At 36.4% G+C, this 26,694-nt stretch overlaps 1 protein-coding gene across 5 annotated transcripts in view; it reads right to left on the bottom strand.

Moving 5' to 3' along the window:
• The window catches only part of DZIP3 (DAZ interacting zinc finger protein 3), a 101,924-nt gene that overhangs the window by 24,959 nt on the left and 50,271 nt on the right, over positions 1–26,694 (bottom strand). For all 5 annotated transcript variants that reach the window (XM_019024280.4, XM_055383532.2, XM_063704006.1 and 2 more), the window contains exons 14-21: positions 24,626–25,243; positions 22,760–22,792; positions 21,300–21,469; positions 20,450–20,494; positions 18,239–18,264; positions 14,814–14,979; positions 7,149–7,244; positions 6,862–6,989 (exon numbers count right to left, since the gene is read on the bottom strand). In XM_019024280.4, the coding sequence (XP_018879825.4) occupies positions 6,862–6,989; positions 7,149–7,244; positions 14,814–14,979; positions 18,239–18,264; positions 20,450–20,494; positions 21,300–21,469; positions 22,760–22,792; positions 24,626–25,243 (1,282 nt within the window). The remainder of the gene's footprint in view (positions 1–6,861; positions 6,990–7,148; positions 7,245–14,813; positions 14,980–18,238; positions 18,265–20,449; positions 20,495–21,299; positions 21,470–22,759; positions 22,793–24,625; positions 25,244–26,694) is intronic.

The following is a 26,694-nucleotide window of genomic DNA, read 5'->3' as shown; positions in this document are numbered from 1 at the left end:
TAAATCAGAATCTATAGCCTGTGATCGGCTTCAAAACTGATATGTAAGAAACTAAGAGAAACGCACATACTTTTTGGTTGACATATATTCACATACCATTTCTGATGTTCCTCCCTTATGCTGCTGTATTTCTTTTCACCACCAAGCTTTTACATAAACCTAGTAATTAACTTCAATATGAAAAGATTTATAATAAAAGCACATTTCTCTTTAAGTCTCTAATATGTTGAAACTCTTGGGATAAATGGAAGAGTTTTGGTTGGAATAATACATCTTTGAAATGACGACTTTAATGTTGGATGGATTGCTCACTACCAGATTTCAGAGACTACCCATTCACCTTTATTCCAAGCTTCTTAGAAGACTTAGAGACTTATAGTTAATGTTTTGTTGGTCTAAGAATGCAGTGAAAAGAAACCAGGTCTCTTTCTGTACAAAAGAGGTCACGTTCTCAAGTGAAATATTACGAAATACAAGCTTCATTACTGTAATATATAGGAATATGTTGACAGAGTTGAAAAGCAGTAAAATTTGTAAGACTGCCATCTTGTTTTCCTTTGTATACTTCCATTACTTCAATATTTTACCCAGCTCTAGTTTAGAGTGGGCAATAAGAGTATACATAACTAGTGGGGAATTCAGAACACCTAGACTCTTAAACAACAGAGGATAAGGTAGGCATAGTTCTTATTATCCAGCTCAGATAAGAGCCAGCTACGTATGTTCAGGCAGTCTTAACTTCTCAGTCTTTTTCTCATGTTTAATATAACAGAATGAAATTACTAGATTTTCTTTCTAAAAAATCTAAAGTTCTCAAGTTAACTCTAGCTGACTATCAAGTTTTATTATAGACTGTTGACAGCAGTTTCTTGACATATTATTAACTGCTTATTGTAGTTTATCCAAAGTTAAGTCACTTCCATAAAATCTTCTTGGTTAACACTTCAACTATCATCAGCAAATATTTGCCAAACATTTACTGCACATACCAAATTGAATTAGGCCAAAAAACCACACTATTTTTGCTTTCTAATCTCCATATTCTAAGATGAAAGAAGCCAACATTTACAATTAAAGAATATTTATATTTTATCACATACTCTTGGGCAATGTTCAGATGAATTAAACGAAGAAAACGTTCAAAAGCTTATATGAGAACACAGAGTAGTCATTATGTCCATTCTGCCTTGATGCCCTGTCTTTTCTTCCATCTCATCCCACCTAACCTTCAATGCCTAGGTTCAGTACTATGTCTTTAACAAAGTTCTTCATTGAAGGAAGTTCCTTATCACAACAATCAAAAAAGTATTCTCTCTACCCTACAAAATTTCCACTAAGTATACTCTTGTTTGACAGTTTTTCATTATGTACTTTTTAAAATAGTTAAACTTTTTATTTCGAGATAATTGTGAATTCATATGCATGTATAAGAAATAATACACAAAGAACCCATGTATCCTTTCCCCAATTTCTCCCCATGGTAACATCTTGCAAAACTACTGTATAATACCATAACCAGAATATTGATGGTAATACAGTCAAGGTACTGAACTGTTCTATCACCACAGAGATCCTTCATTTTGCCGTTTTAAAGCCACAACCACTTCCCTTCCACTCTCATCCCCTTCTTATAACCTTGGAACCACTAATCTGTTTTCCATTTTTATAATTTTGTCATTTCAAGAATGTTCAGCAAATGGAAACATATATAAGCTTTTGGAACTGGCCTTTTTACAATCAGCATAATCTTCTGATGTCTGCAGTGTTTGTAGTATTTGCAGTGATACATATCACTGTTTCATTCTGGATGGCAGTAATTTATGTCTTTTATATTGTCAGTCTTGCTAGAGGTTTGTCAATTTTATTGACCTTTTCAAAGATACAGCTTTTTGTTTCATGGATTTTCTCTACTATTTTTCTTTTTCCAACTCATTCTTTCTCAGTTTCTTTCTTTTTTTTTTTTTTGAAATGGAGCCTTGCTGTGTTGCCCATGCTGAACTGTAACTCCTGGGTTCAAGCAGTCCTCCCATTTCAGCCTCTCAAGTAGCTGGGACTACAGGTGTGCACCACTGCATCCTGCTCCCATTATTTCTAATCTTTATAATTTATTTCCTCCTGCTTGCTTTGAGTCTATTTTGGTTTTCTTTTTCTGGGATCTTGAAGTGAGAGCTTGGATTATCCACTGAAGACTTTTCTCTTTTTCTAATGTGTGTATTTAGTGTTATAATCTCAGCACTGCCTCAGCTGTGTGGCACAAATTTTGACATATTGTATTTTCATGTAAATTCAATGTATTTTCTCTTGAGAGCTCTTCTTTGACCCATGGATTATTTAGACATGGGTTGCGTAGTTTCCAGGCCTTTGGAGGTTTCTTGGTATCTCTCCGTTACTGATGTTTAATTTGACTCCATTGTGACCTGAGAACATGCTTTGTACGATTTCAACTCTTAAATTTGTTGTTGAGGTTTGTTTTATGGCCCAGGATATTGTCTATCTTGGTAGATAAATCCTGTGGTCACTTGAAAGCATGTGTATTCTACTGTTGTCGGGTGGGGTGTTCTATAAATATCAGTTAGGTCCTGCTGGTTGATGGTGGTTATTGAGGTCTTCTATATCCTTGCTGATTTTCTGTTTAGTAGTACTATAAATTGAGAGTGGAGTTTGAAGTGTTCAATTATAATGGTAAACTTTTCCATTTCTCCTTTCAGCTCTATCAGGTTTTACTTCATGTGTTTTGAGGCTGTTTTGGTACATATACCTTGAGGTTCTTGTGGATTGATCCTTTCATCATTATGTAATGTCCCTCTTTGTGTCCAACAGTCTTCTTTCTTCTGAAGTCCATTTAATCTGATTTTAATATAGCCATTCTTACTTTTTTAAATAAACATTTGCATGATATATCCCTAGCTTTATTCTCATTTAGGTGCCTTTACCCTCCTCACTTTTCAAATATACTGTGTTTCTTCTACATACATTGAATTCCACGAGATGGTGTTAAAATTTTTGCTTCAACCATCAAATATGATTTAAGAAATTAATTAGGACAACTTCTTATTATTTATCTTACTCTTTACTCATTCTGATGGTCTTCTTTCCTTTCTGAAGTCTCAAGCTTCTACTATATATATATTTTTAAAGTTTAGAGACCTTCCTATAGCCATACTTTAATGGTAAGATATATGAATTTGCTAGCAATAAATTCTTATAATTTTCCATTGTCTGAGACTGTCTTTATTTCCTTCTATTCCTACAGAATATTTTTTGCTAAATACAGGATTCATGCTCTTTTCTTTCAGTAATTGAATAAACTGCCACTTCATTCTGGCCTTCATGGTTTCAAATGAAAAATCTGTTGTCATTCAAATTACTGTTCTCATAAGTAATGTTTTTCTCTGCCTGTTTTCAAGCCTTTTCTTTGTCTTTTGTTTTCAGAAGTTAAGTTATGATGTATCTTAGCATGGATTTGAGTTTTTGCTATTTGGGGTTCACTTAGTTTCTGAATTCGTAAATTTATACATTTCATCAAATCTGGGAAAATTTCAGTATTTCTTTGAATACTTTTTCAGTCTCTCATTCTGCTCTCTTTTTGAAATTCCAGTGACAAGTACTTTAGCTCTTTTGTTATTGGCTCAAAGGTCCTTTAGACTCTTTTTAATTTTTTTCTCCCAGTCTATTTTCTCTTTGTTCTTCAGATTGAGTTCATTCTATTCATCTGTCCCCAAGTTCACTGATTCATTCCTCTGTCATCTCCACTTTACTAGTGATTATATCCAGCAAGTTTTAATTTCAATCACTGTATTTTCTAGTATATAATTTTCATTCTTTATTATAACTTATTTCCTTACTGAGATATTCTAGGTTTTCATTTGTCTCAAGATTATTCAATTTTGTTGAAGCATTTTTATGATGGTTGCTTTAAAATCTTTGTCAGATAATTCCAATATCTGAATAATATTAATATTGTCATTTGTTGGTCTTTTGCCTTTCTTGTCTGAATTTCCTGGTTCTTGGTATGATCTATGTTTTCTAATGTAGCCTAGATATTTTGAATATTATGAGACTCTGGGTTCTATTTAATCTTCTTCTTTTTAGCAGGCAGTCTCCTGTTGAGGTATAATGTAAAAGCCAAGGAGGTGTGTATGCATGGCTTTGCACTGAGCTCTACCAAAAGCACCCCAGGAAAAGTGGGCACTGACTCACACTGCCTCAATGCAGACGAGAGATGTACAAGTTCAGCTCCCCTCCCAGTCCAACTGACACCTTCCCATGAAAGTGGAGCACCAGCTCACACTGCCTTTTTGCCTCCAAGTGGAATATAAGATCAGCTCCTTGCTGGGCCCTGCTGACATTAGGAAAGGAGAAAGCAAAGGACTGACAATACTTTGTTGCTGCAGGGTGGAGGCAGTTCAGCTCCCTGTTGTGCCCTTCTGGCACCAGCTGAGGGAAGGGGGGAAAAGGGAATGCCAACTAGCCCCATGGGTGAAGACTTAATTCCTAGTGAGAGGGAGTAAGGATGAAGCCTAGTATTGACTAGTTTTGTTTCAGACTGGCTTAAGTAACATTGGTGCTGGGTAGCAGCAGAGGTTCAGCTTTCAGCTGGACCACACTGACACATCCTGGCAGAGGAATTAAAGCACTGTCTCCTTCTCCCCAGTGGAACTTGTAAGTCAGCTGCTTGCTTAGTACTGCCAACACTACCCCAGCAGGAAAATAAGATTGCTGCTACTTACTTATGTTAGGTAGGAGAATCAGCATGTACTGCCTACTTCCAAGGGGTGGTGTGGGGCCACTGGTGTGTGGCTGCAGTAGGGTGGGTATTGTCAAAAAGCCTTTCTGTTGTTATAATTTCCTTTTACTGATCCTTTGGCTAGAAGGGACAGGCTTTTCTAGAGTTTTTCTCCCCCTGTGCTTATTAGCAATTCCAGGTTGAAGGCTTCTGCAGTGTCCCGAGATATATGGGAGGCAAAAGAGAAAATTTACTGCCAGCTCATTCCTCAAGTCTCAATGTCTTTAGACAGCATGCTTTCTTATTCCATCTTCTAGAGTGTTCCTATGCTTGTCTGTTGTGCTATATCCAGGGTGTTTTAAGTTTCAAGAAGAAACAGCTGTGAGGAATAGGACTATACATTTTGGTGGACCTGGAAGTCTCTGTTTTATGTAATTTTATCCTTACATGTTAATCTACACTCTCCATTAGATCATAATGAATGTCTCACACATCTTGGTATCTTCTACACGTGCCTTCCATAAGTTTTCTAATATAGTAAGCCCTTGATTAATGTTTGGTGAATGCCCAACACGAAATGTTCATTTTGTGAAGACATATGCATCACCAAAAGTGGACTGCTTATAGCCTGAAGCATATAAGAGTGCATGGGTCAGCGGTAAAGAGTTGCGGAGGGATATCTTCAGATGGAAGAGAGGTAGCTCATCTGCATTGATGGCAATGCTTTTCTAATCTTTGATATTATATGACATATTTCTGGATTGGTCATCCCCTTTAGGCTAAAAGATGAAGTTTTGAATGCTGAAGTACAGTTTCTTTTTTTTTTTTTTTTTTTTTTTTGAGACAGAGTTTTGCTCTTGTTCCCCAGACTGGAGTGCAATGGCACGATCTCGGCTCACCGCAACCTCCGCCTCCTGGGTTCAAGCGATTCTCCTGCCTCAGCCTCCCGAGTAGCTGGGACTACAGGCGTGCGCCACCATGCCTGGCTAATTTTGTATTTTTAGTAGAGATGGGGTTTCTCCATGTTGGTCAGGCTGGTTTCGAACTCCCAACCTCAAGTGATCCACCTGCCTCAGCCTCCCAAAGTGCTGGGATTACAGGCATGAGCCACCGCATCCGGCCTAAAGTAAAGTTTCTTAAGTGATTGCAGCCAGCTTCGTTTGTCTAAGTTTTCTTAAGTCCTCACAGCCTTCTGAACTTGAAGGATCTCTCTAACTCTAGTCAGAGTAAGTCTGACAATGTTTGTGAGTGAAATTATGTTGTCAGAACTATGGCACCTAGTTCTTCCTGATAACCCCTTCATGTAGTAGACACAATATATGAGAGAAAAATTAAGACCTAAATCTCTGGCAAATATTTCCCCAATTTATAAGAAATATCTTGGACTCCCCACTCAAAGACATTCGAAGCACTTTTCTATTCTCCCTATCAGCATTCTAGAAACTGCAATGGATTTTAAACTAGACTTCTTGGACGGCTGGTGTCTTATGGTATTACTGTTTATTAAAATAATGTGCTACAAACTATGCTACTGTTTAAACAAATACAGGGTGGAAGCAGTGATTAGTACAAAAAGAACAAAGAAGGTTACTAATTTTTGCCTAAGTCAGTCAGAATTTTTGGTCTGAAGGCATTTAATACTTCAGGTTTAGGAGAAAAGAGATTGGGATAAGGGGGGAAAGAGTCTCTCCCAGTCAAACAAACAAAAAGATTCGTTTTCAATCTCGCAGGCTTAGAACACAAATTAAAGACCAACATAAAAATACACTCAACTGATTCCTTGGTGTCTTTAAGGAATGTACTCATATACTATATAGAAACAGCCAATCATTGGTCACATTTTTACAAATTAGAGTCATGACCTCAAAGTTAATTATCTTTCTCATGTAATTCTATTATTTTCACACTTGTTCAGCCAATACATGAAAAGCTTGATATATAGTGTGAGCAGCTGCTTATTTCTCAATCCAGTTGGCAAGACAAAAATATGGTTGGTTTTTAAACAAGTGCAGTCGTGTGGTTGGAGTTCCTAATGTGTAGTCACAGTGCCACCTAGTGGTTATGCAGGGATTAACTATTAAAGATACTGTTTATTATGGCGCAGAATTTCCCTTTATCAAAAGATTTACACTTACTTGGAAACCTTATTGATTCCAAAAGCAACTTGTTGATTAAGAGATGCGATAATTTTGTCTTTCTTTTTAATCTGCATTTGGTTTTCTTGCCACCGAAAAGTCACTGTTCTCAACTGTCTTTTGAAATCCTGATCAATAAAAAATATTATTTCAGATAATTATGTTCAAGTCACCAGAAATTGAAAAAAAAAAAAGCAAACTAAGTTCTTTTCAAACAGAAAGCACCAGTAAGTTTAATATTTGAAATACTTCTCACTTCCATCAGATCTAATGGCAAAAATACTTACTTCACACTGATAGTGCAATTTATAAAGCTGCCTTTGACGAGCAAGCCTTTCCTTTTCAGTTTCTCCATAGTCCGTAGTTACTTTGCCAGCTGAGCCCTATTGAGCACAGGAAATATGCATGTATTATTTTCCTCAAAAAAAAATTTTTAGTTATTTGAAAGGGATTTAAAGTTGCCATCTAACTCCTTTCACGTTTTTTGTCTCAAGTCAAACACCCAATTTAGATAAACCCACCTCCCCTCAATTACAGCATTTAATAAACAGTACCAGTTACTTGCCTGTTGCTGCTACTGCTGGATACCACTACCTGCATGCTTACCATTTCTTTTTTTTTATTATACTTTTAAGTTTTAGGGTACATGTGCACAATGTGCAGGTTTGTTACATATGTATACATGTGCCATGTTGGTGTGCTGCACCCATTAACTCGTCATTTAACATTAGGTATATCTCATAATGCTATCTCTTCCCCCTCCCCCCACCTCACAACAGGCCCTGATGTGTGATGTTCCCCTTCCTGTGTCCATGTGTTCTCATTGTTCAATTCCCACCTATGAGTGAGAACATGCGGTGTTTGGTTTTTTGTCCTTGCGATAGTTTGCTGAGAATGATGGTTTCCAGCTTCTTCCATGTCCCTAAAAAGGACATGAACTCATCATTTTTTATGGCTGCATAGTATTCCATGGTGTATATGTGCCATATTTCCTTAATCCAGTCTATCATTGTTGGACATTTGGGTTGGTTCCAAGTCTTTGCTATTGTGAATAGTGCTGCAATAAACATACGTGTGCATGCATCTTTATAGCAGCATGATTTATAATCCTTTGGGTATATACCCAGTAATGGGATGGCTGGGTCAAATGGTATCTCTAGTTCTAGATCCCTCAGGAATCGCCACATGGACTTCCACAATGGTTGACCTAGTTTACAGTCCCACCAACAGTGTAAAAGTGTTCCTATTTCTCCACATCCTCTCCAGCACCTGTTGCTTCCTGACTTTCTAATGACTGCCATTCTAACTGGTGTGAGATGGTATCTCATTGTGGTTTTGATTTGCATTTCTCTGATGGCCAGTGATGATGAGCATTTTTTCATCTGTCTTTTGGCTGCATATATGTGTTCTTTTGAGAAGTGTCTGTTCATATCCTTTGCCCATTTGTTGATGGGGTTGTTTGTTTTTTTCTTGTAAATTTGTTTGAGTTCATTGTAGATTCTGGATATTAGCCCTTTGTCAGATGAGTAGGTTGTGAAAATTTTCTCCCATTCTGTAGGTTGCCTGTTGACTCTGATGGTAGTTTCTTTTGCTGTGCAGAAGCTCTTTAGTTTAATTATATCCCATTTATCAATTTTGGCTTTTGTTGCCATTGCTTTTGGTGTTTTAGACATGAAGTCCTTACCCATGCCTATGTCCTGAATGGTATTGCCTAGGTTTTCTTCTAGGGTTTTTATGGTTTTAGGTCTAACATTTAAGTCTTTAATCCATCTTGAATTGATTTTTGTATAAGGTGTAACGAAGGGATCCAGTTTCAGCTTTCTACATATGGCTAGCCAGTTTTCCCAGCACCATTTATTAAATAGGGAATCCTTTCCCCCTTTCTGTTTTTGTCAGGTTTGTCAAAGATCAGATAGTTGTAGATATGTGGCATTATTTCTGAGGGCTCCGTTCTGTTCCATTGGTCTACATCTCTGTTTTGGTACCAGTACCATGCTGTTTTAGTTACTGTAGCCTTGTAGTATACTTTGAAGTCAGGTAGTGTGATGCCTCCAGCTTTGTTCTTGTGGCTTAGGATTGACTTGGCAATGCAGGCTCTTTTTTGGTTCCATATGAACTTTAAAGTGGCTTTTTCCAATTCTGTGAAAAAAGTCATTGGTAGCTTGATGGGGATGGAATTGAATCTATAAATTACCTTGGGCAGTATGGCCATTTTCACAATATTCATTCTTCCTACCCATGAGCATGGAATGTTCTTCCGTTTCTTTGTATCCTCTTTTATTTTGTTGAGCAGTGGTTTGTAGTTCTCCTTGCAGAGGTCCTTCACATCCCTTGTAAGTTGGATTCCTAGGTATTTTATTTTCTTTGAAGCAATTGTGAATGGGAGTTCACTCATGATTTGGTTCTCTGTTTGTCTGTTATTGGTGTATAAGAATGCTTGTGATTTTTGCACATTGATTTTATATCCTGAGACTTTGCTGAAGTTGCTTATCAGCTTAAGGAGATTTTGGGCTGAGACAATGGAGTTTTCTAGACATACAATCATGTCATCTGCAAACAGGGATAATTTTGACTTCCTCTTTTCCTAATTGAATACCCTTTATTTCCTTCTCCTACCTGATTGCCCTGGCCAGAACTTCCAACACTATGTTGAATAGGAGTGGTGAGAGAGGGCATCCCTGTCTTGTGCCACTTTTCAAAGGGAATGCTTCCATTTTTCACCCATTCAGTATGATATTGGCTGTGGGTTTGTCATAGATAGCTCTTATTATTTTGAAATACGTCCCATCAATACCTAATTTATTGAGAGTTTTTAGCATGAAGGCGTTGTTGAATTTTGTCAAAGGCCTTTTCTGCATCTATTGAGATAACATGTGGTTTTTGTCTTTGGTTCTGTTTATATGCTGGATTTATTGATTTGCGTATGTTGAACCAGCCTTGCATCCCAGTGATGAAGCCCACTTGATCATGGTGGATAAGCTTTTTGATGTGCTGCTGGATTCGGTTTGCCAGTATTTTATTGAGGATATTTGCATCGATGTTCATCAGGGATATTGGTCTAAAATTCTCTTTTTTTGTTATGTCTCTGCCAGGCTTTGGTATCAGGATGATGCTGGCCTCATAAAATGAGTTAGGGAGGATTCCCTCTTTTTCTATTGATTGGAATAGTTTCAGAAGGAATGGTACCAGTTCCTCCTTGTACCTCTGGTAGAATTTGGCTGTGAATCCATCTGGTCCTGGACTTTTTTTTGGTTGGTAAGCTATTAATTATTGCCTCAATTTCAGAGCCTGTTATTGGTCTATTCAGAGATTCAACTTCTTCCTGGTTTAGTCTTGGGAGGGTGTGTGTGTCGAGGAATTTATCCATTTCTTCTAGATTTTCTAGTTTATTTGCGTAGAGGTGTTTATAGTATTCTCTGATGGTAGTTAGTATTTCTGTGGGATTGGTGGTGATATCCCCTTTATCATTTTTTATTGTGTCTATTTGATTCTTCTCTCTTTTGTTCATTAGTCCTGCTAGCGGTCTATCAATTTTGTTGATCTTTTCAAAAAACCAGCTTCTGGATTCATTGATTTTTTGAAGGGTTTTTTGTGTCTCTATCCCCTTCAGTTCTGCTCTGATCTTAGTTATTTCTTGCCTTCTGCTAGCTTTTGAATGTGTTTGCTCTTGCTTCTCTAGTTCTTTTAATTGTGATGTTAGGGTGTCAATTTTAGATCTTTCCTGCTTTCTCTTGTGGGCATTTAGTGCTATAAATTTCCCTCTACACACTCCTTTAAATGTGTCCCAGAGATTCTGGTATGTTGTGTCTTTGTTCTTGTTGGTTTCAAAGAACATCTTTATTTCTGCCTTCATTTCGTTATGTACCCAGTAGTCATTCAGGAGCAGGTTGTTCAGTTTCCATGTAGTTGAGCAGTTTTGAGTGAGTTTCTTAATCTTGAGTTCTACTTTGATTGCACTGTGGTCTGAGAGACAGTTTGTTATAATTTCTGTTCTTTTACATTTGCTGAGGAGTGCTTTACTTCTAACTATGTGGTCAATTTTGGAATAGGTGTGGTGTGGTGCTGAGAAAAATGTATATTCTGTTGATTTGGGGTGGAGAGTTCTGTAGATGTCTATTAGGTCCACTTGGTGCAGAGCTGAGTTCAATTCCTGGATATCCTTGTTAACTTTCTGTCTCATTGATCTGTCTAATGTTGACAGTGGGGTGTTAAAGTCTCCCATTATTATTGTGTGGGAGTCTAAGTCTCTTTGTAGGTCTTTAACGACTTGCTTTATGAATCTGGGTGCTCCTATATTGGGTGCATATATATTTAGGATAGTTAGCTCTTCTTGTTGAATTGATCCCTTTACCATTATGTAAAGACCTTCTTTGTCTCTTTTGATCTTTGTTGGTTTAAAGTCTGTTTTATCAGAGACTAGGATTGCAACTCCTGCCTTTTTTTGTTTTCCATTGGCTTGGTAGATCTTCCTCCATCTCTTTATTTTGAGCCTATGTGTGTCTCTGCACGTGAGATGGGTTTCCTGAATACAGCACACTGATGGATCTTGACTCTTTATCCAATTTGCCAGTCTGTGTCTTCTAATTGGAGCATTTAGCCCATTTACATTTAAGGTTAATATTGTTATGTGTGAATTTGATCCTGTCATTATGATGTTAGCTGGTTATTTTGCTCGTTAGTTGATGCAGTTTCTTCCTAGTCTCGATGGTCTTTACAATTTGGCATGTTTTTGCAGTGGCTGGTAATGGTTGTTCCTTTCCATGTTTAGTGCTTCCTTCAGGAGCTCTTTTAGGGCAGGCCTGGTGGTGACAAAATCTCTCAGCATTTGCTTGTCTGTAAAGGATTTTATTTCTCCTTTACTTATGAAGCTTAGTTTGGCTGGATATGAAATTCTGGGTTGAAGATTCTTTTCTTTAAGAATGTTGAATATTGGCCCCCACTCTCTTCTGGCTTGTAGAGTTTCTGCCAAGAGATCAGCTGTTAGTCTGATGGGCTTCCCTTTGTGGGTAACCCGACCTTTCTCTCTGGCTGCCCTTAACATTTTTTCCTTCATTTCAACTTTGGTGAATCTGCCAATTATGTGTCTTGGAGTTGCTCTTCTCAAGGAGTATCTTTGTGGCGTTCTCTGTATTTCCTAAGTTTGAATACAATGTAGCCTGCCTTGCTAGATTGGGGAAGTTCTCCTGGATAATATCCTGCAGTGTGTTTTCCAACTTGGTTGCATTCTCCCCATCACTTTCAGGTACACCAATCAGACGTAGATTTGGTCTTTTCACATAGTCCCATATTTCTTGGAGGTTTGTTCATTTCTTTTTATTCTTTTTTTTCTAAACTTCTCACTTCATTTCATTCATTTGATCTTCCGTCACTGATACCCTTTCTTCCAGTTGAGTGTATCGGCTACTGAGGCTTGTGCATTCGTCACATAGTTCTTGTGCTGTGGTTTTCAGCTCCATCAGGTCCTTTTGAGGACTTCTCTGTATTGGTTATTCTAGTTAGCCATTCGTCTAATTTTTTTTCAAGGTTTTTAATTTCTTTGCCATGGGTTCGAACTTCCTCCTTTAGCTCAGAGTAGTTTGATCGTCTGAAGCCTTCTCTCAACTCGTCAAAGTCATTCTCCGTCCAGGTTTGTTCTGTTGCTGGTGAGGAGCTGTGTTCCTTTGGAGGAGGAGAAGCACTCTGATTTTTAGAATTTTCAGTTTTTCTGCTCTGTTTTTTCCCCATCTTTGTGGTTTTATCTGCCTTTGGTCTTTGATGATGGTGACGTACAGATGGGGTTTTGGTGTGGATGCCCTTTCTGTTTGTTAGTTTTCCTTCTAACGGTCAGGACCCTCAGCTGCAGGTCTGTTGGAGTTTGCTGGAGGTCCACTCCAGACCCTGTTTGCCTGGGTATCAGCAGTGGAGGCTGCAGAACAGTGGATATTGGTAAACAGCAAATGTTGCTGCCTGATCATTCCTCTGGAAGTTTTGCCTCAGAGGGGTACCCAGCCGTGTGAGGTGTCAGTCTGCCCCTACTGGGGGATGCCACCCAGTTAGGCTACTCAGGGTTCAGGGATCCACTTGAGGAGGCAGTCTGTCCGTTCTCAGATCTCAAGCTACGTGCTGGGAGAACCACTACTCTCTTCAAAGCTGTCAGACAGGGACATTTAAGTCTGCAGAGGTTTCTGCTGCCTTTTGTTTGCCTATGCCCTGCCCCCAGAGGTGGAGTCTACAGAGGCAGGGAGGCCTCCTTGAGCTGCGGTGGGCTCCACCCAGTTTGAGCTTCCCGGCCGCTTTGTTTACCTACTCAAGCCTTGGCAATGGCAGACGCCCCTCCCCTAGCCTCGCTGCCACCATGCAGTTTGCTCAGACTGCTGTGCTAGCAATGAGTGAGGGTTCGTGGGCGTGGGACCCTCCAAGTCAGGCATGGGATATAATATCCTGGTGTGCCGTTTGCTAAGACCGTCGGAAAAGCGCAGCATTAGGGTGGGAGTGACCCGATTTTCCAGGTGCCGTCTGTCACCCTTTCCTTGGCTAGGAAAGGGAATTCCCTGACCCCTTGCGCTTCCCAGGTGAGGTGATGCCTTGCCCTGCTTCGGCTCACACTCGGTGCGCCGCACCCACTGTCCTGAACCCACTGCCCAACAATCCCCAGTGAGATGAACCCAGTACCTTAGTTGGAAATGCAGAAATAATTCATCTTCTGCATCACTCACGCTGGGAGCTGTAGACTGGAGCTGTTCCTATTCGGCCATCTTGGCTCCACCCCCCGCTTACCATTTCTTTAGCATTTTCTTTGTAAGGGTAATGCTTTTATTGTTGTAAGAACCAAATGACATAGGCAGTCATTATTTCCATTTTAGAGATGATAAAATATTGAGTAACTTGCCCCAAATCACATAGACAGTAAGTGGAGGAGCCTGCATTCTAAGGCAGTCTTAATTGCCCAAACACTTAATTACACTGTATCATCTGAGTTTAATGTTCAACTTATCCACTAGATTGTAAACATTATCCATAGATTGTAGAGACTTTGTCTTAGCATAGCTCTTGACACAATATGCAGGTGATAAATGGGTTTTGAATAAATGAATAAACTTTTTTTAAAGGTATGTGACATTTTAATTCTATCTTTGAGTTCCCATAGTCTCATGGCTATAGAATGAAAACCAGAGATCCCATATTTAAACTGTAGTGTGACATCCAAAGCTAAGAATATGTCATTTCAGTTAAAATGTACATATTCTAATTAGGAGAAAAAAGGTATGACAATTATACGAATGTTGTACTACCAGCCAGGGAATCATTTGCACTAACTGTACCCTTAGACAATGAGTATTCCTACATATTACATACCACTATATTTAAGCAGCAGAGCAGGTTATCATTGAATTCTCATTAGTAGGTAAAAAAAATTGTTTTTTAAAAAATTATTTCATTTGCTGTTGAGCACTTAAATCATGTTCACATGCCTCTTCACATATAGGTACATCATTCCAAGCAGTGACAACTACCAGGAATGGAGCCAGAAAAAAAAATGATTATACATCAATATTTTCTGTAGACATTTTATGGTAACAATCATATTTAATTTTTAAAAATGAAAGCAGCTTTATATTACAAAACTATTTTTCTCATGACATGTAATCTAGTAGGATTATGCTAGCCTTTTTTTTTCCTTTGTGGTATTCGAAAAACCTTTGCAAGAAATGCATTTGTAATCAACTTTGCCCTATAATTAAAGTCAGGAAATGGTTTGAGGGCTAAAGTGAAGTTTCCAGCTCCTAGGCGTTCTTTTTTTTTCCTTATTCTATTTTCCTTCATATATCCCTCCTTACCTTTTATGCTTTTCTCTTTCTCCTCACAAACAGTATAAACCACTGGGCTTTTCAAAGGGTCATGCTGTTTAAAGAGTCACAGGAAAAGCCAGATAACAATAAGAGAAGGCAGACACCCTCTCTAATCATGCTTACCTGCTCTATCATGTCCAGAATATGCAATTCATCCAGGCTATAGAACTTGTCTTCCGTTGCAGAATCCTCTTGAACATCACTTGCATCATCTTTTATAAGTCTACTGACTGAGTGTGGATTTGCTTGTTCTTTCCTCAACTGCTCTTCCTTTTCTACCATATATGGGCTGTAGTCGTGACATAATCAATGTGAGCTTTTACAATTGTATAGTGATTTTCATCTAAGGTATTGCTTCCAAAGTTAGTATTGTACTGGTTTCATAAGATGCTCAGCATTAGAAGGGTTCACGATCAAAGGAAGTTTGGATAGTGCTCATACTGAGTCTTTCTTTTGAAGATTCATAATGAATATTAGCATATTTAAAGTAGCACTCAATCAAGGTACCTATTTAATTCTGTTCATGCCACTGTTTTCAAGAATTATGACACTACAGAGTTCACTTTACAAATTATAACTAGTTACATCAGTTGCTTTGGAAAACACTACTTTCAGAAATATTGGCAAGCATTTCCACATCTGCTATATTATTTTACCATCATAACATTCTTTGTTCCCCCTTAATTTTCTTGACAAGTAGGTTGGTTTAAGCAACTTCAGTGATTAGGTCCAATGTACGTTTAAATAGAGAGTTGAAAACAGCAACATAAAATAGACTGTAAAATGGAGGTTTCTTTTGTAACAGAACTTTTAAAAAGAACTACAGTAACAACATGGATTTCAGTAACTACACTACTAACAGAGACCACTTTTAAAAAATGAAAATACTACATATATATATATATATATACACACAATGGCAATTAACCAATTTCTACACTTTTTTCTAAAATTTAATTGCATGCTACTGTCCTTTCACTTGGCCTACTACTTAGTAGCTCTAAATTTCCTTCCTAATCTCCTTGAATGGCAACAAGAATAGGAGTATTTTTACTTAGAGTGTGATATGACTCTATTTAACTAGTGAATAGAAACTCTAGGATGCATTATTACTTTTTTAGAACACTTTGAGATCTAGAAAAAAATGAAATTAATGCTTGTGGAATAATTCATAAAACACTATATAAGCAGTAATTAGGTATTACTGAGATATTCTAGAGTGACCCAAACATTCTGAAAAGTTTGATGAAATCAATTGCTTGTGTAGACCACTGATTCTCAAACTCAATTACTTTTCTACACTACCTGAAGAGTTTTTAAAAATTAAATGTTTCTAGGCACCCCTACAACTGTAAAAATATAGATGAATTTGTATTTTTGAAAAGTTCACCAAGATTATTCCTAAATTTTTTAAAGTACACTCAGGCATTGCTTAACAACAAGGATACTTTCTGAGAAATGTGTCATTAAGCGCTTTTGTCATAACATATCATAGAGTGTTATTACACAAAACTAGATGGTATAGCCTATACACATATTGCTCCTAGGCTACAAACCTGTTACAGCATATTACTGTACTGAATACAATAGGCAGTTGTAACACGTAAGTATGTCTGTATTTAAACGTATCTAAACAGAAAAATTACAGTAAAAATACAATATAAAACATAAAATATTGTACACCTGTATAGGGCATTTACCATGAATGCAGCTTGTAGGACTGGACGGTGCTCTGGGTGAGTCAGTGAATGAGAGGTGAGTATTGTATACTACTGTAGACTTTATAATAAACACCACAAACTCAGGCTACACTAAATTTATAAAAAGTAAAGTAATAGCACTACAATGTTATGACAGCTACACCACTACTAGGCAATAGGAATTTTTTAGCTTCATTGTAATTTTATGGGACCATCATCATATCTGAGGTCTGTCCTTGATCAGAATGTTGTTAGGCAGTACAAGACTATACAGTAACAGCATTGAAATATAGGAAGATGTCCATATTTCTAAGATGTAAACTGAAGAATGAAGGGATGAAATTACAAGGATGTTTGGGATTGAAAACACTTCAATAAAGAACAAAATGTCAGCCGGGCGCAGTGGCTCACGCCTGTAATCCCAGCACTTTGGGAGGCCGAGGCGGGCGGATCACGAGGTCTGGAGATCGAGACCAAGGTGAAACCCCGTCTCTACTAAAAATACAAAAAGTTAGCCGGGCGTAGTGGCGGGCGCCTGTAGTCCCAGCTACTCGGGAGGCTGAGGCAGGAGAATGGCGTGAACCCGGGAGGCGGAGTTTGCAGTGAGCCGAGATTGCGCCACTGCAGTCCAGCCTGGGTGACAGAGCGAGACTCCATCTCAAAAAAAAAAAAAAAAAAAAAAAAGAACAAAATGTCAAAGGAAGTATGAAACAAATGTGAAAAACATAAATAATTGTTGAATCAGAGTTATAGGTATATATGTTATTGTATATATACTATTCTCTTTACTTTTGTGTATATTTGAAAATTCTCATTTAAAGACAAAGCTTCCTGGATGATCTGATCGTCATCCAGATTTGGATCCACTGTGTAAGCAAAATGAGCAAAGTGATTGATGACATTGTTTCATTTTTATTAAGCTATATTTATGGCATTTAGACACAGCCTAAAAACAAAACAAAACAAAACATTGCTCCAGTGGCTCAACTTGTTGCCAAAGAAAGTGAAAACACAACTTAAATGATGAACTATTTTATATACCAAGTGGATCACATCAATTGAAAATATCAACTACAAGTGATAGCTTTAAAGTTAACAAAATATGTTCTTACTGCTGTTTTAAAGATATCTTACTTTATATCCTCAGAATTCTCCAAAGTTACTACTATTCAATTAACAAACTTTTTGGTAAGAATAATGATCTCTTCATTAGACTGTATCCACCCCTTCCTTCATCTACTACACTGTTATTAATCATGCACAATGCATGCAAAATACAGTGATTATTTTGCCATTAAAATGTTTCCATTAAAGGTTCAAAATTCACTGTGAATAACTGGATTAAAAAAACGCAGGTTAAGTCTTAAAAACAACAAAGCCAAACTTTTTGGTAAAAGGGGTCACTGGGACATAACAAAACTAGACGGTATAGCCTACTACACACCTAGGCTATGTGGCATAACCTATTGCTCCTAGGCTACAAACCTAGGAGTGATGCATCCTTTAAAATTAGGTCTTAGTTGAGGTTTGGTCTAGACTACAATGTCTAGACTAAAATACAGTGTAACTACAATGTAGACTATATTTTAAAATGACTCAAGTAGCCTTACAGAAAAATGGTAAGGGGTTCTATTCTTCCAAAGCAAATGATAATTAAATGTTAAATGATCATTTAACTTTTTGTTACTTTCTATAAAAAAGCAGCAACTTGTTAATTATTAAGACAAGGAACTATCCTTCTTCTCTTAGTGAGAAAACTTCCCAAAGGAAGGAAGCCTGTGTCATATTAGGAAAGTATGCCTTAAAAATACTAAGAAAAATTTAAAAATTAAATAAACTAATACTTACACTTGGTCTTCTTTTGAGTCTTTATTCTGAAAAATAACATAAGAATTAGTAATCTATATCAACTATATCAAAACAACATACTAGTAATATAATTACATTTAGGTCAGTGTTTCTCAAAAAATTTTTGATCATAACTAAAGAAATATATATCATGATGTCATATGCACTTATGCATATACTTTTATACCTAAGTATAAAACTGAAATATAAGTTCCATGAAATAAAACTTACTCATATTTGTATGTGATGAACTCTGGTATTTTTTTTATTCCTATTTATTTCCTTTTTTTAAAACGGCAGTTGTGATCTACTAAATTGGTCTTATTATCTACTACTGAGTCTTGAAACATGACTTGAAAATCACTGATTCAGATGATAGAGGTGAGTATTGGGGCTGTGTCTGTACGTATTAATATACCTTTAGACACGATGTATATAATTCCAATTTATTTCTACACTAACTACAAGCGTTCTTGAAAACCTATATATAAGAAGTCAGACTGACACATTAAGAATCTCACAGAAAAAGAAGTGTTAAGAAGATCACAATTTGAAAAAAATCTTAAAAGCCCTAAATTTTATGTTCATTAAAATAAAACTATAAAGGCAACATACCAAATAAAGGTAGTATCAATGGCATTTAACATATTAAACTAAGAGTATTACAGTATTAATTTCTACCATCTCTTGCATACAAGAAACTTCAGGGTCTCCTTCTCTACAGATACAATGCTGTATGTACAAATTCATTTAGCTTTCTTGTCTGTATACTAAGATTTTTGTGTTTCAGTGTCTGTCCTTATGCTTAATATCCAGTACCAATTTGATTCTATGATTTGGAATTCTTGACTCCTGCCTTTGCTCTAGTGTACTTGAATACCTGAGTTGAAAAGACTTTTGGTTGTTCACAATAAACACATCTAGCATAATGGATTATTTCTCAAATTCCCTTTTGGCTCCTCCCATGACAACTTTATGCCAATGAATATATCAGCCATACGAGGCTTTTTTATATCCAAAAATTTGAGAGCTTGAGCATTACCATATTTTAATTTTATGGCAGTAAAGGCAAGACACACTATATGCCTTTGCAACTTAGTTTGGTGGTTTGACAGCTGTGAATTTACTTGGCCAGTTTTATGTAGTATTAGACCCATGACTTACCAATACTTTGGCAAAAATTAAAAATATCATCAAAATAACAAATTAGTTTGTTTTATCAGATAAGAACTGTCTAAAAGTCATGAAAAATCTCCATACTCATGTCTTTAAAAAATAAAATTTAACTTTCATAACTTTTAAGTAAAATGTTATAATAAATGATTGTTAAATATAACAATGATAGTGATATTTTACTTATCAGATTTGAATATGAATTCTTTTTTAAATCTTGACTTCGTAAGTGTTTTACAAATTTATCTTCATTGTCTTAAGTTTCATTAATGATTACAATTTGTTTACACTTTCAAATGACTAACAACATGGGCTCACCAGATTGTGGTTGGGCAAATATTCTCATTCAATTTATAATATACAGAATATATCAAGATTTTAAATATATTTTTCAGGCTAGAAAACAATTTTTTTCACCACAAAGTTGCATAACATGGTGGTTAGCTATATGCTTGATTAAAAAAAGACATGTGGCTTTCCCTTATAGTTTTCCTAGCAATTAAGAGACTCACTGGTAAAACTGTGCTAGATACTGACTTGTTCATTTTGCAACTGACAAAATCAAAGAAGCAGCAATGCAAGAAGTTTGTATTTGTACCTTTTTGTGCACATTACTGCATTTTTGGCATAGTCTCAGACATAAAGAAAAAAATCAAGATTTCTTAAAGTTTTGAAAGCTGCTTCTAAACATATCAATAAAGACATGACAAAAAGCTGTTCTTAAAACAATGAGTACGCATTTTAAAAATAAGTGGTATGTAGAAATTAATGAAATTTCCATGTGACTAATTCAGTCTATATTTATATATGCAAATGTATAAATTACAATTTAAGTACGTGAAGTATGAAATTGTATTTCGTACTTCAAAATCATTCAGGATATAACATATGTAGACTTCTCTATAATCATATATTCAGTAAGCTATTGAATCATTTGTGCTATATGTCTATTTGAACTAATTTAAGTTCTAACAATGAATTCATGTATTTAACTCAAGTATTCATAATCAGTATTATAATGCTATTATAGTCTCTTACCTTTTTATTCTTAGTCTTCTTCTTTTTCCTTTGTTTACTCTTAACCTAGTAGGTAAAAAATTATTTATTAAATATGTAATTCAAATTGCCCAATGGGTTATTTTGCAAAATATATTTCCTCTAACCACTGAGATCTTTTGTTTTCTAATATTATAGATATTTCTTTCTAGATTCTATGGAAACAATTATTTTTGTTTTTATCATTTTTATTTTAATCCTAGTCTTCTGTCCTTAAATAATCACTGATGAATAAAGGAACAACACATAATGTCAATAAGTAGGTTACTGATAAAAGTTCACAGATGCTCACTTACACACATGGATGTAACAAAGGAGGAAGACACTTTTTAAAAAGCAACATATTCATGCCTATAAGATGAAAGATCTAAGGATAATTTAGTGACTATATAATAACTATTACCACTTATTTGTAAAGAAATACGGAGATTCCATTCTGGATGAATTTCATTCTACCTCTGAGCAAATGGTTTTGAAATATCCCACTTTTCTCTTCCTTTCTTTCCTCTCTATTTTAGACTATACTTTCTTCTATTTTCTAATACCTTCCCACATCCACTTCAACTGGGATTAAAAAAACATATTACAATCTAGCATAATGCCTGCCACATAAGTGTTTAAGAAATGGTGGCAAAATAAATGGTTATGGCAGGAAAGATTATGGAAGGAAGTACTGAGGCAAGGAAGGAAAGGACCATTCCAATTCAAGCTCTGTATAAACACTACGAAAATATAAGCTAAAATTATCTGGGATGCTTTAAGTACAGCACATGCAACAAATTAAAGGCCCAGAATAAGTTCTTCTAACTCAAATATTAATGAGAGCTTATACTTCCTGGAGATCTTTAAGAGATTCTGTTGAAGATTCACTGGTTATTGAGGCCCCATCTTTATTAATTTCTGCAAACTGTATCTCAGGGTGTGATTTCACATTTATATTGTACTCCATGAGAGGTGGACTTAGTTCTTCTTCCTCATTCTGTAACTCTTCTATTTCAATACCTAAACATTAAAGACAAAATTCTCAAAATCTAGATGAAAGCAATTGCAGCTTCTTATCAATGTTATAATGTTTGTCCAAAAAAGCAACATTCACAAAACAGAAATAAAATATATCTTACTCTTTTCAATTACTCGATGAAAATGTGATGTTCATTTATCAATTACCAAATAATATGTACAAACACCAGCCTGGAACTAATCAGTGTGAACCTGAGTGCTATGTTACCTACTGGAATCTTAGGTAGACTCTAGATATTAGATACTCTAGAACTTAAGTAGACTATAAATACTAACTTTTTGCATGTCCTGACCTTGATCCTATTAATAATGCAACTAGTATTATTTTAGCACATATATCTGAAATATAAAGAAAAAGAAGACAAAAGATCTATTTTTTCCGTCTTCTTTTTCATAAGAGGGGTGTGAGCCCCCTATTATGTGACCTTTTCTTTGAGACTTTGCTCCTTGATATTGCCCCAGAGACTCAGTCTCAAAACTTGTGGACTCTGTCTGACTGGTCTCCAGAGAGTCCAGCATTTTATCCCAAACAAATCTGTGGTGGTGTTTTTTTAAGTATAATTTTAATTGAATAATATTAATTACACTTAAAAAAACAATAGCACAAAAATGGAAATTAAACAATTACAACTTATCACCTGGCAAAAAAAGCATATAGCTATAAACAATAGACAGACTAAATAAAGTTATACACGCTAAACACCAGAGAAAGCAGGAAGGTATTTTTGCCTGCTGAAGTTTCTGTGAGTAAAACGTTGGAACATCATCCTTGGGAAAACCCTGAAGCACACGCACTAAGCCAAAGGCAGAATAAAGCTCATTCTCGATTCAGCCAGACCAGTGGTGATTTGATCACATGATTTTCCAAGTTCTTTTTTTTTGAGACTGAATCTCGCTCTGTCGCCCTGGCTGGAATGCAGTGGCGTGATCTTGGCTCACTGCAACCTCTGCCTTCCGTGTTCAAGCAATTTTCCTGCCTCAGCCTCTTGAGTAGCTGGGACTACAAGCACCCGCCACCACACCTGGCTAATTTTTGTATTTTTAGTAGAGACGGGGTTTCACCATGTTGGCCAAGATGGTCTTGATCTCCTGACCTTGTGATCCACCTGCCTCAGCCTCCCAAAGTGCAGGGATTATAGGCGTGAGCCACTGCGCCTGGCCCAAGTTCTTCACAATTATAGTTTATCATTTAGTTTATCTGATCAAATAAAAATTTCATAGGTATCCCTTGTTAAAAAGTCATTTACACATTTTATTTCTAAATATACTTACGCTGACTGCCTGTTATTGACTGTAGAGCAATTCCTATAATACATAAAGAAAAATTTTAGATGTACAATTGCAAATGCAACAAATGAATGTCTGGCTAGGATTAAGGCAGAATATTTTTATATTGCGCCAATTTATTCTGTAAGTAACTGGAAAAATAACCAGCTTTGCTCATCAATCCAGTTTAGACAAGGCACAATCTTTAGATTATCACATAAAGGTTATAAACCCATGATTAGAGAAAAAAAGTAAACAAAAATGTGGTACCACAGATAAAGCCTAGAACACAAGCACTTTAAACCAAGCAACGAATACTTATGTTTACCGTCTAAGGCCATGAAATAATAGTTAATTACACAGCAAACCTCCACTGAAAGTTGGGACCTTTTTAGCAATCTGATTTATCAGATCATCACTTGCTCTCCTTGCCCATTAATATTTATTGAGCACCTACAATGTATATCAGGCTGTGTTAAGCTCTAGAGATTGAATGGTGAAGAAAAAAAAAGACAATCTTCATGGAGATTTAGTGGGATGATGGATGTTAATCAAATTATCAGATATCCAAATAAAAAGCAACTAGAATAGCTGAGGAAAGAAATATAAGATGGTAAGAAAGCCTCTAGTAAAGGGACTTGACCAATAAGCTCTTCAGTCTACTTGAGTAAGAACTGCTTAAAATGCTTTGAATTGAATGGGTGCTCAAAACTCTTTCTCAAATACTCTATTCTCATGAATTATTTAAAATCCTAATAGAGTAAATGTATTTTTTAAAACCCTAATTTATAAGTCAAAAATTCTTGCCTGACTTTCTTATATATCAAACTCAGTGTCCTCCTCTTTCATTCTTAGATTATGCAAGAAAACAAAGGTATTCCAGAGCCTTAGTAAATACCAGGACTGAAATTGGGCACATCAATTATCTCTGAAGAAAATCTGGACCAGTTCACTAGAAACTTTTACAGTTGTATGTTTATATAGCATCAGTGTGGTCATCAGTTGTTCATTAGGCTGTAAATAACTTGAGACCAGGAAGTCATCCTGAATAGCACAGCAGAGTTTCAGAGATGTTGTCATGCCTTGAACTCTGCTTTCCAAAAGAATAGCTGAGAAGGTATCCTGAGATGTGGGAAAGGAGGTCTGAAGTCTTTTCCATATCAATAGACAAGTTTGGGAGTGGCCAATACAAACACTTGCATGAATGTTACTTGATTTTTAAAATTATCTACAGCCAATGAATAGCTGCTAAAATTGTAAACTAAACAAGGTTCTGCTAGAAAGTAGAAGAAACATACATCCACACTGTGTCTAAACAAACATCTTTGAAACCACACAGTACTCACATGTCATGGTTATAAACTTTATTAATTTTGGAGAATAAAACTCCACTTAAAGTGATAAAACTGTACTCAAAAGTCTTCAACGATTTCTTTCTGAAAAAATGCAGACTCCTTAATGTGACAAAAAAATCCTCTTGAATGTACTCTATGAACTCTCCCCTACTTTAATCTCAATGAAGCCAACATTTTTTAGTTGCCTGCAGTATATTTTTATGTTTCTATACCTTCATTTTTGTTTCCCTCTGAAACATCCTTCTCAGTCTGCTTCACCTGGCTAACTTCTGCACACCATTAATAGTTCTTTAACTATGATACTCTCCAGAAAGCTTTTTTGGACTTCTTTAGCCTAGGATTTCCCATGGTATTCTGGAAACATCTCTAGCACTATAATTTCTATTACCTTCCTGATATGTCCATTTTCCCAAAACCGTGAGCTCGCTGAATCTCTTGCCCTTTGCACTGTGCCTGGCACAGAGCAGACATTCAATCAATGGAAGTTTATTGGCTGAAGTAAATAATCATTTAGTACCTTGTTGATAGCAGGATAACATCCTCTGTATGATTTCTGGTACTGGTATGCCTAGGTAGACAGATAGCTGATGGTAATCAAGGGAGATATTCTCAATGGGATTCTCCTTCACTTTGTCAATATCCTCTTGCATCATCCCAAGGCGCAGAAGAATATCTGAAACTTTTTTCCAAATTGAATTGAACTGTGACTCAGTGAGACCATTCATCAAAATCTCACTAAGGAGGATATCCCTGTATTTGCACAGTCTCAGGATGTCTGCAGATTTAGAGATGTCAGAAGATGGCGGTTCCATATTCCATCCTTTTTTGGGTGCAGGGAACACATTTAAATGTTTTATAAGAGCTAACAGGAGGCATAAGTCAAACTGTTTGGATTGCGGTAACTCCTTGTTAGGAGGATAAAGCAGATGCCATGATCCACCCAAAGGATGATTGGTCCAAAGATGGTTGTAGTAGGATTCCAGCACATTCTTGTGTATAAGAAGCTCTTTTTTCAAAAGAGGGGGTGGCATAGCCTCATCAAATATTTGTCGAACAATGTCAGTACCAGAAATAATAATTATATGAAGCAGATGATAGAAATAATTGTAATCAAGCTTGAAGATAGGCATTTCATCTGAAAATAAATTTTGAGAAGTCAAGACATTCCACATTAATGCTCATTTTCTATTTGGTCTCTCACATTGTATCCTAAGCTCCTGTAGGATAAAAACTATTCCAAAAGAATGAAGGATAGTACAGTGCTTTGCCACAGCCAGTGCTCAATTAGCATGCTGCTTTCTGCCTGTCAAAAAACCTAAACAAAAACAACATGTTCCCAAGCAAAAGTAATAACAAAGACTAATCACCACAGAAGTCTTTCAGTCATCCAAGGTTTTGTTCAAGTAAATGACCTTTAGCAACAACATGGCATCACAGTATTAGGTCTTTAAAAATTCTGAAATTTGCCAAGAATGCTAATTGTCAATGTCTAACTATACTTTACTTAAACAATTATACTTTAACAATTATACTTTATCCTAATCAGCACTGCCCAATGGAACGTCATGTGATAAAATGTTTTATATTTGCACTAATACTCACTGAGCATTGGAAATGCGGTTTGGGTGACTAAGGAACTGAATTTTAAATTTAATTTTAATTAATTTAAATTTAAGTAGCCACATACAGCTAGGGACTGCTATACTAGATAGCTCAGATCTATATCAAGAAATGCCAAAAGATCTAGCTCCTTGCTACTCAAAGGGTAGCCCAGAGACCAGCAGCATCAAGCATCCACCTGAAAGCCTGTTAGAAAAGCACAGTCTCAGGCCCCACTCTAGACCTACTGAAATCTGCCTTTTAACAAAATTGCCGGATATATCAAATATATGTATAATGTTTGAGAAACTCTGATCTAATAAACCTCATCTTCTCACCCCCTCAAAAAAAGATAAGTAGGTATTTCATCAATAACATGGAATAAGGCATGAAACTGAACTATTTGGTATTTTCCTGTTTTAATAGTGCTTTCAAAGGAGAAAAGTCGGCTGAAGTGAATTAGAAAGTACTAATAATTTAGTATATGATGGCATTTGGTGTTATATGGATATCAAAATATGTGTTTGTCACAAAATGCAGCCTTATTATTTTATCCTTCAAGATTCCATGTTTCAAGAGATTTATTAAATTAACGTTTTTGCTTGAAATACTTGATATACATTGTGGAGGCAAGTTAAAAAGCTAATGACACAGGGAGCTTTCTTTGTGTGGGTTACCAAATAAAAAGTTGGCTGGACTGCCACCAAACTATTCTTCTATGGGCCCAGGGTCCCTTAATTAAGGCCTCCAGGTTCTGGGCAGGACATTTCCTAGCACACTCCTAAAAAGCTGGCAGCTTAATTTAGATTACTTAGCCTCAAAACTTGGCCTCAAACTCAAAATGTTCATTCCTTTCATGTAAGGGTACTCTAATGCTTGCTCTATTACGAAGGAATGCAGCAAGGGAAGGAACAGTTGGTAGAAAACCTCTGCTGGAACACAATCCCACGGTATAGTCACAGCTATGCACCAGACCTAGCATGCCTC

The sequence above is a fragment of the Gorilla gorilla genome, chromosome 2 (assembly GCF_029281585.2).
Source record: "Gorilla gorilla gorilla isolate KB3781 chromosome 2, NHGRI_mGorGor1-v2.1_pri, whole genome shotgun sequence".
Taxonomy (NCBI): domain Eukaryota; kingdom Metazoa; phylum Chordata; class Mammalia; order Primates; family Hominidae; genus Gorilla; species Gorilla gorilla.
Note: the sequence above shows the minus strand (reverse complement) of the source record. Positions and strands in the feature narration are given on the sequence as shown.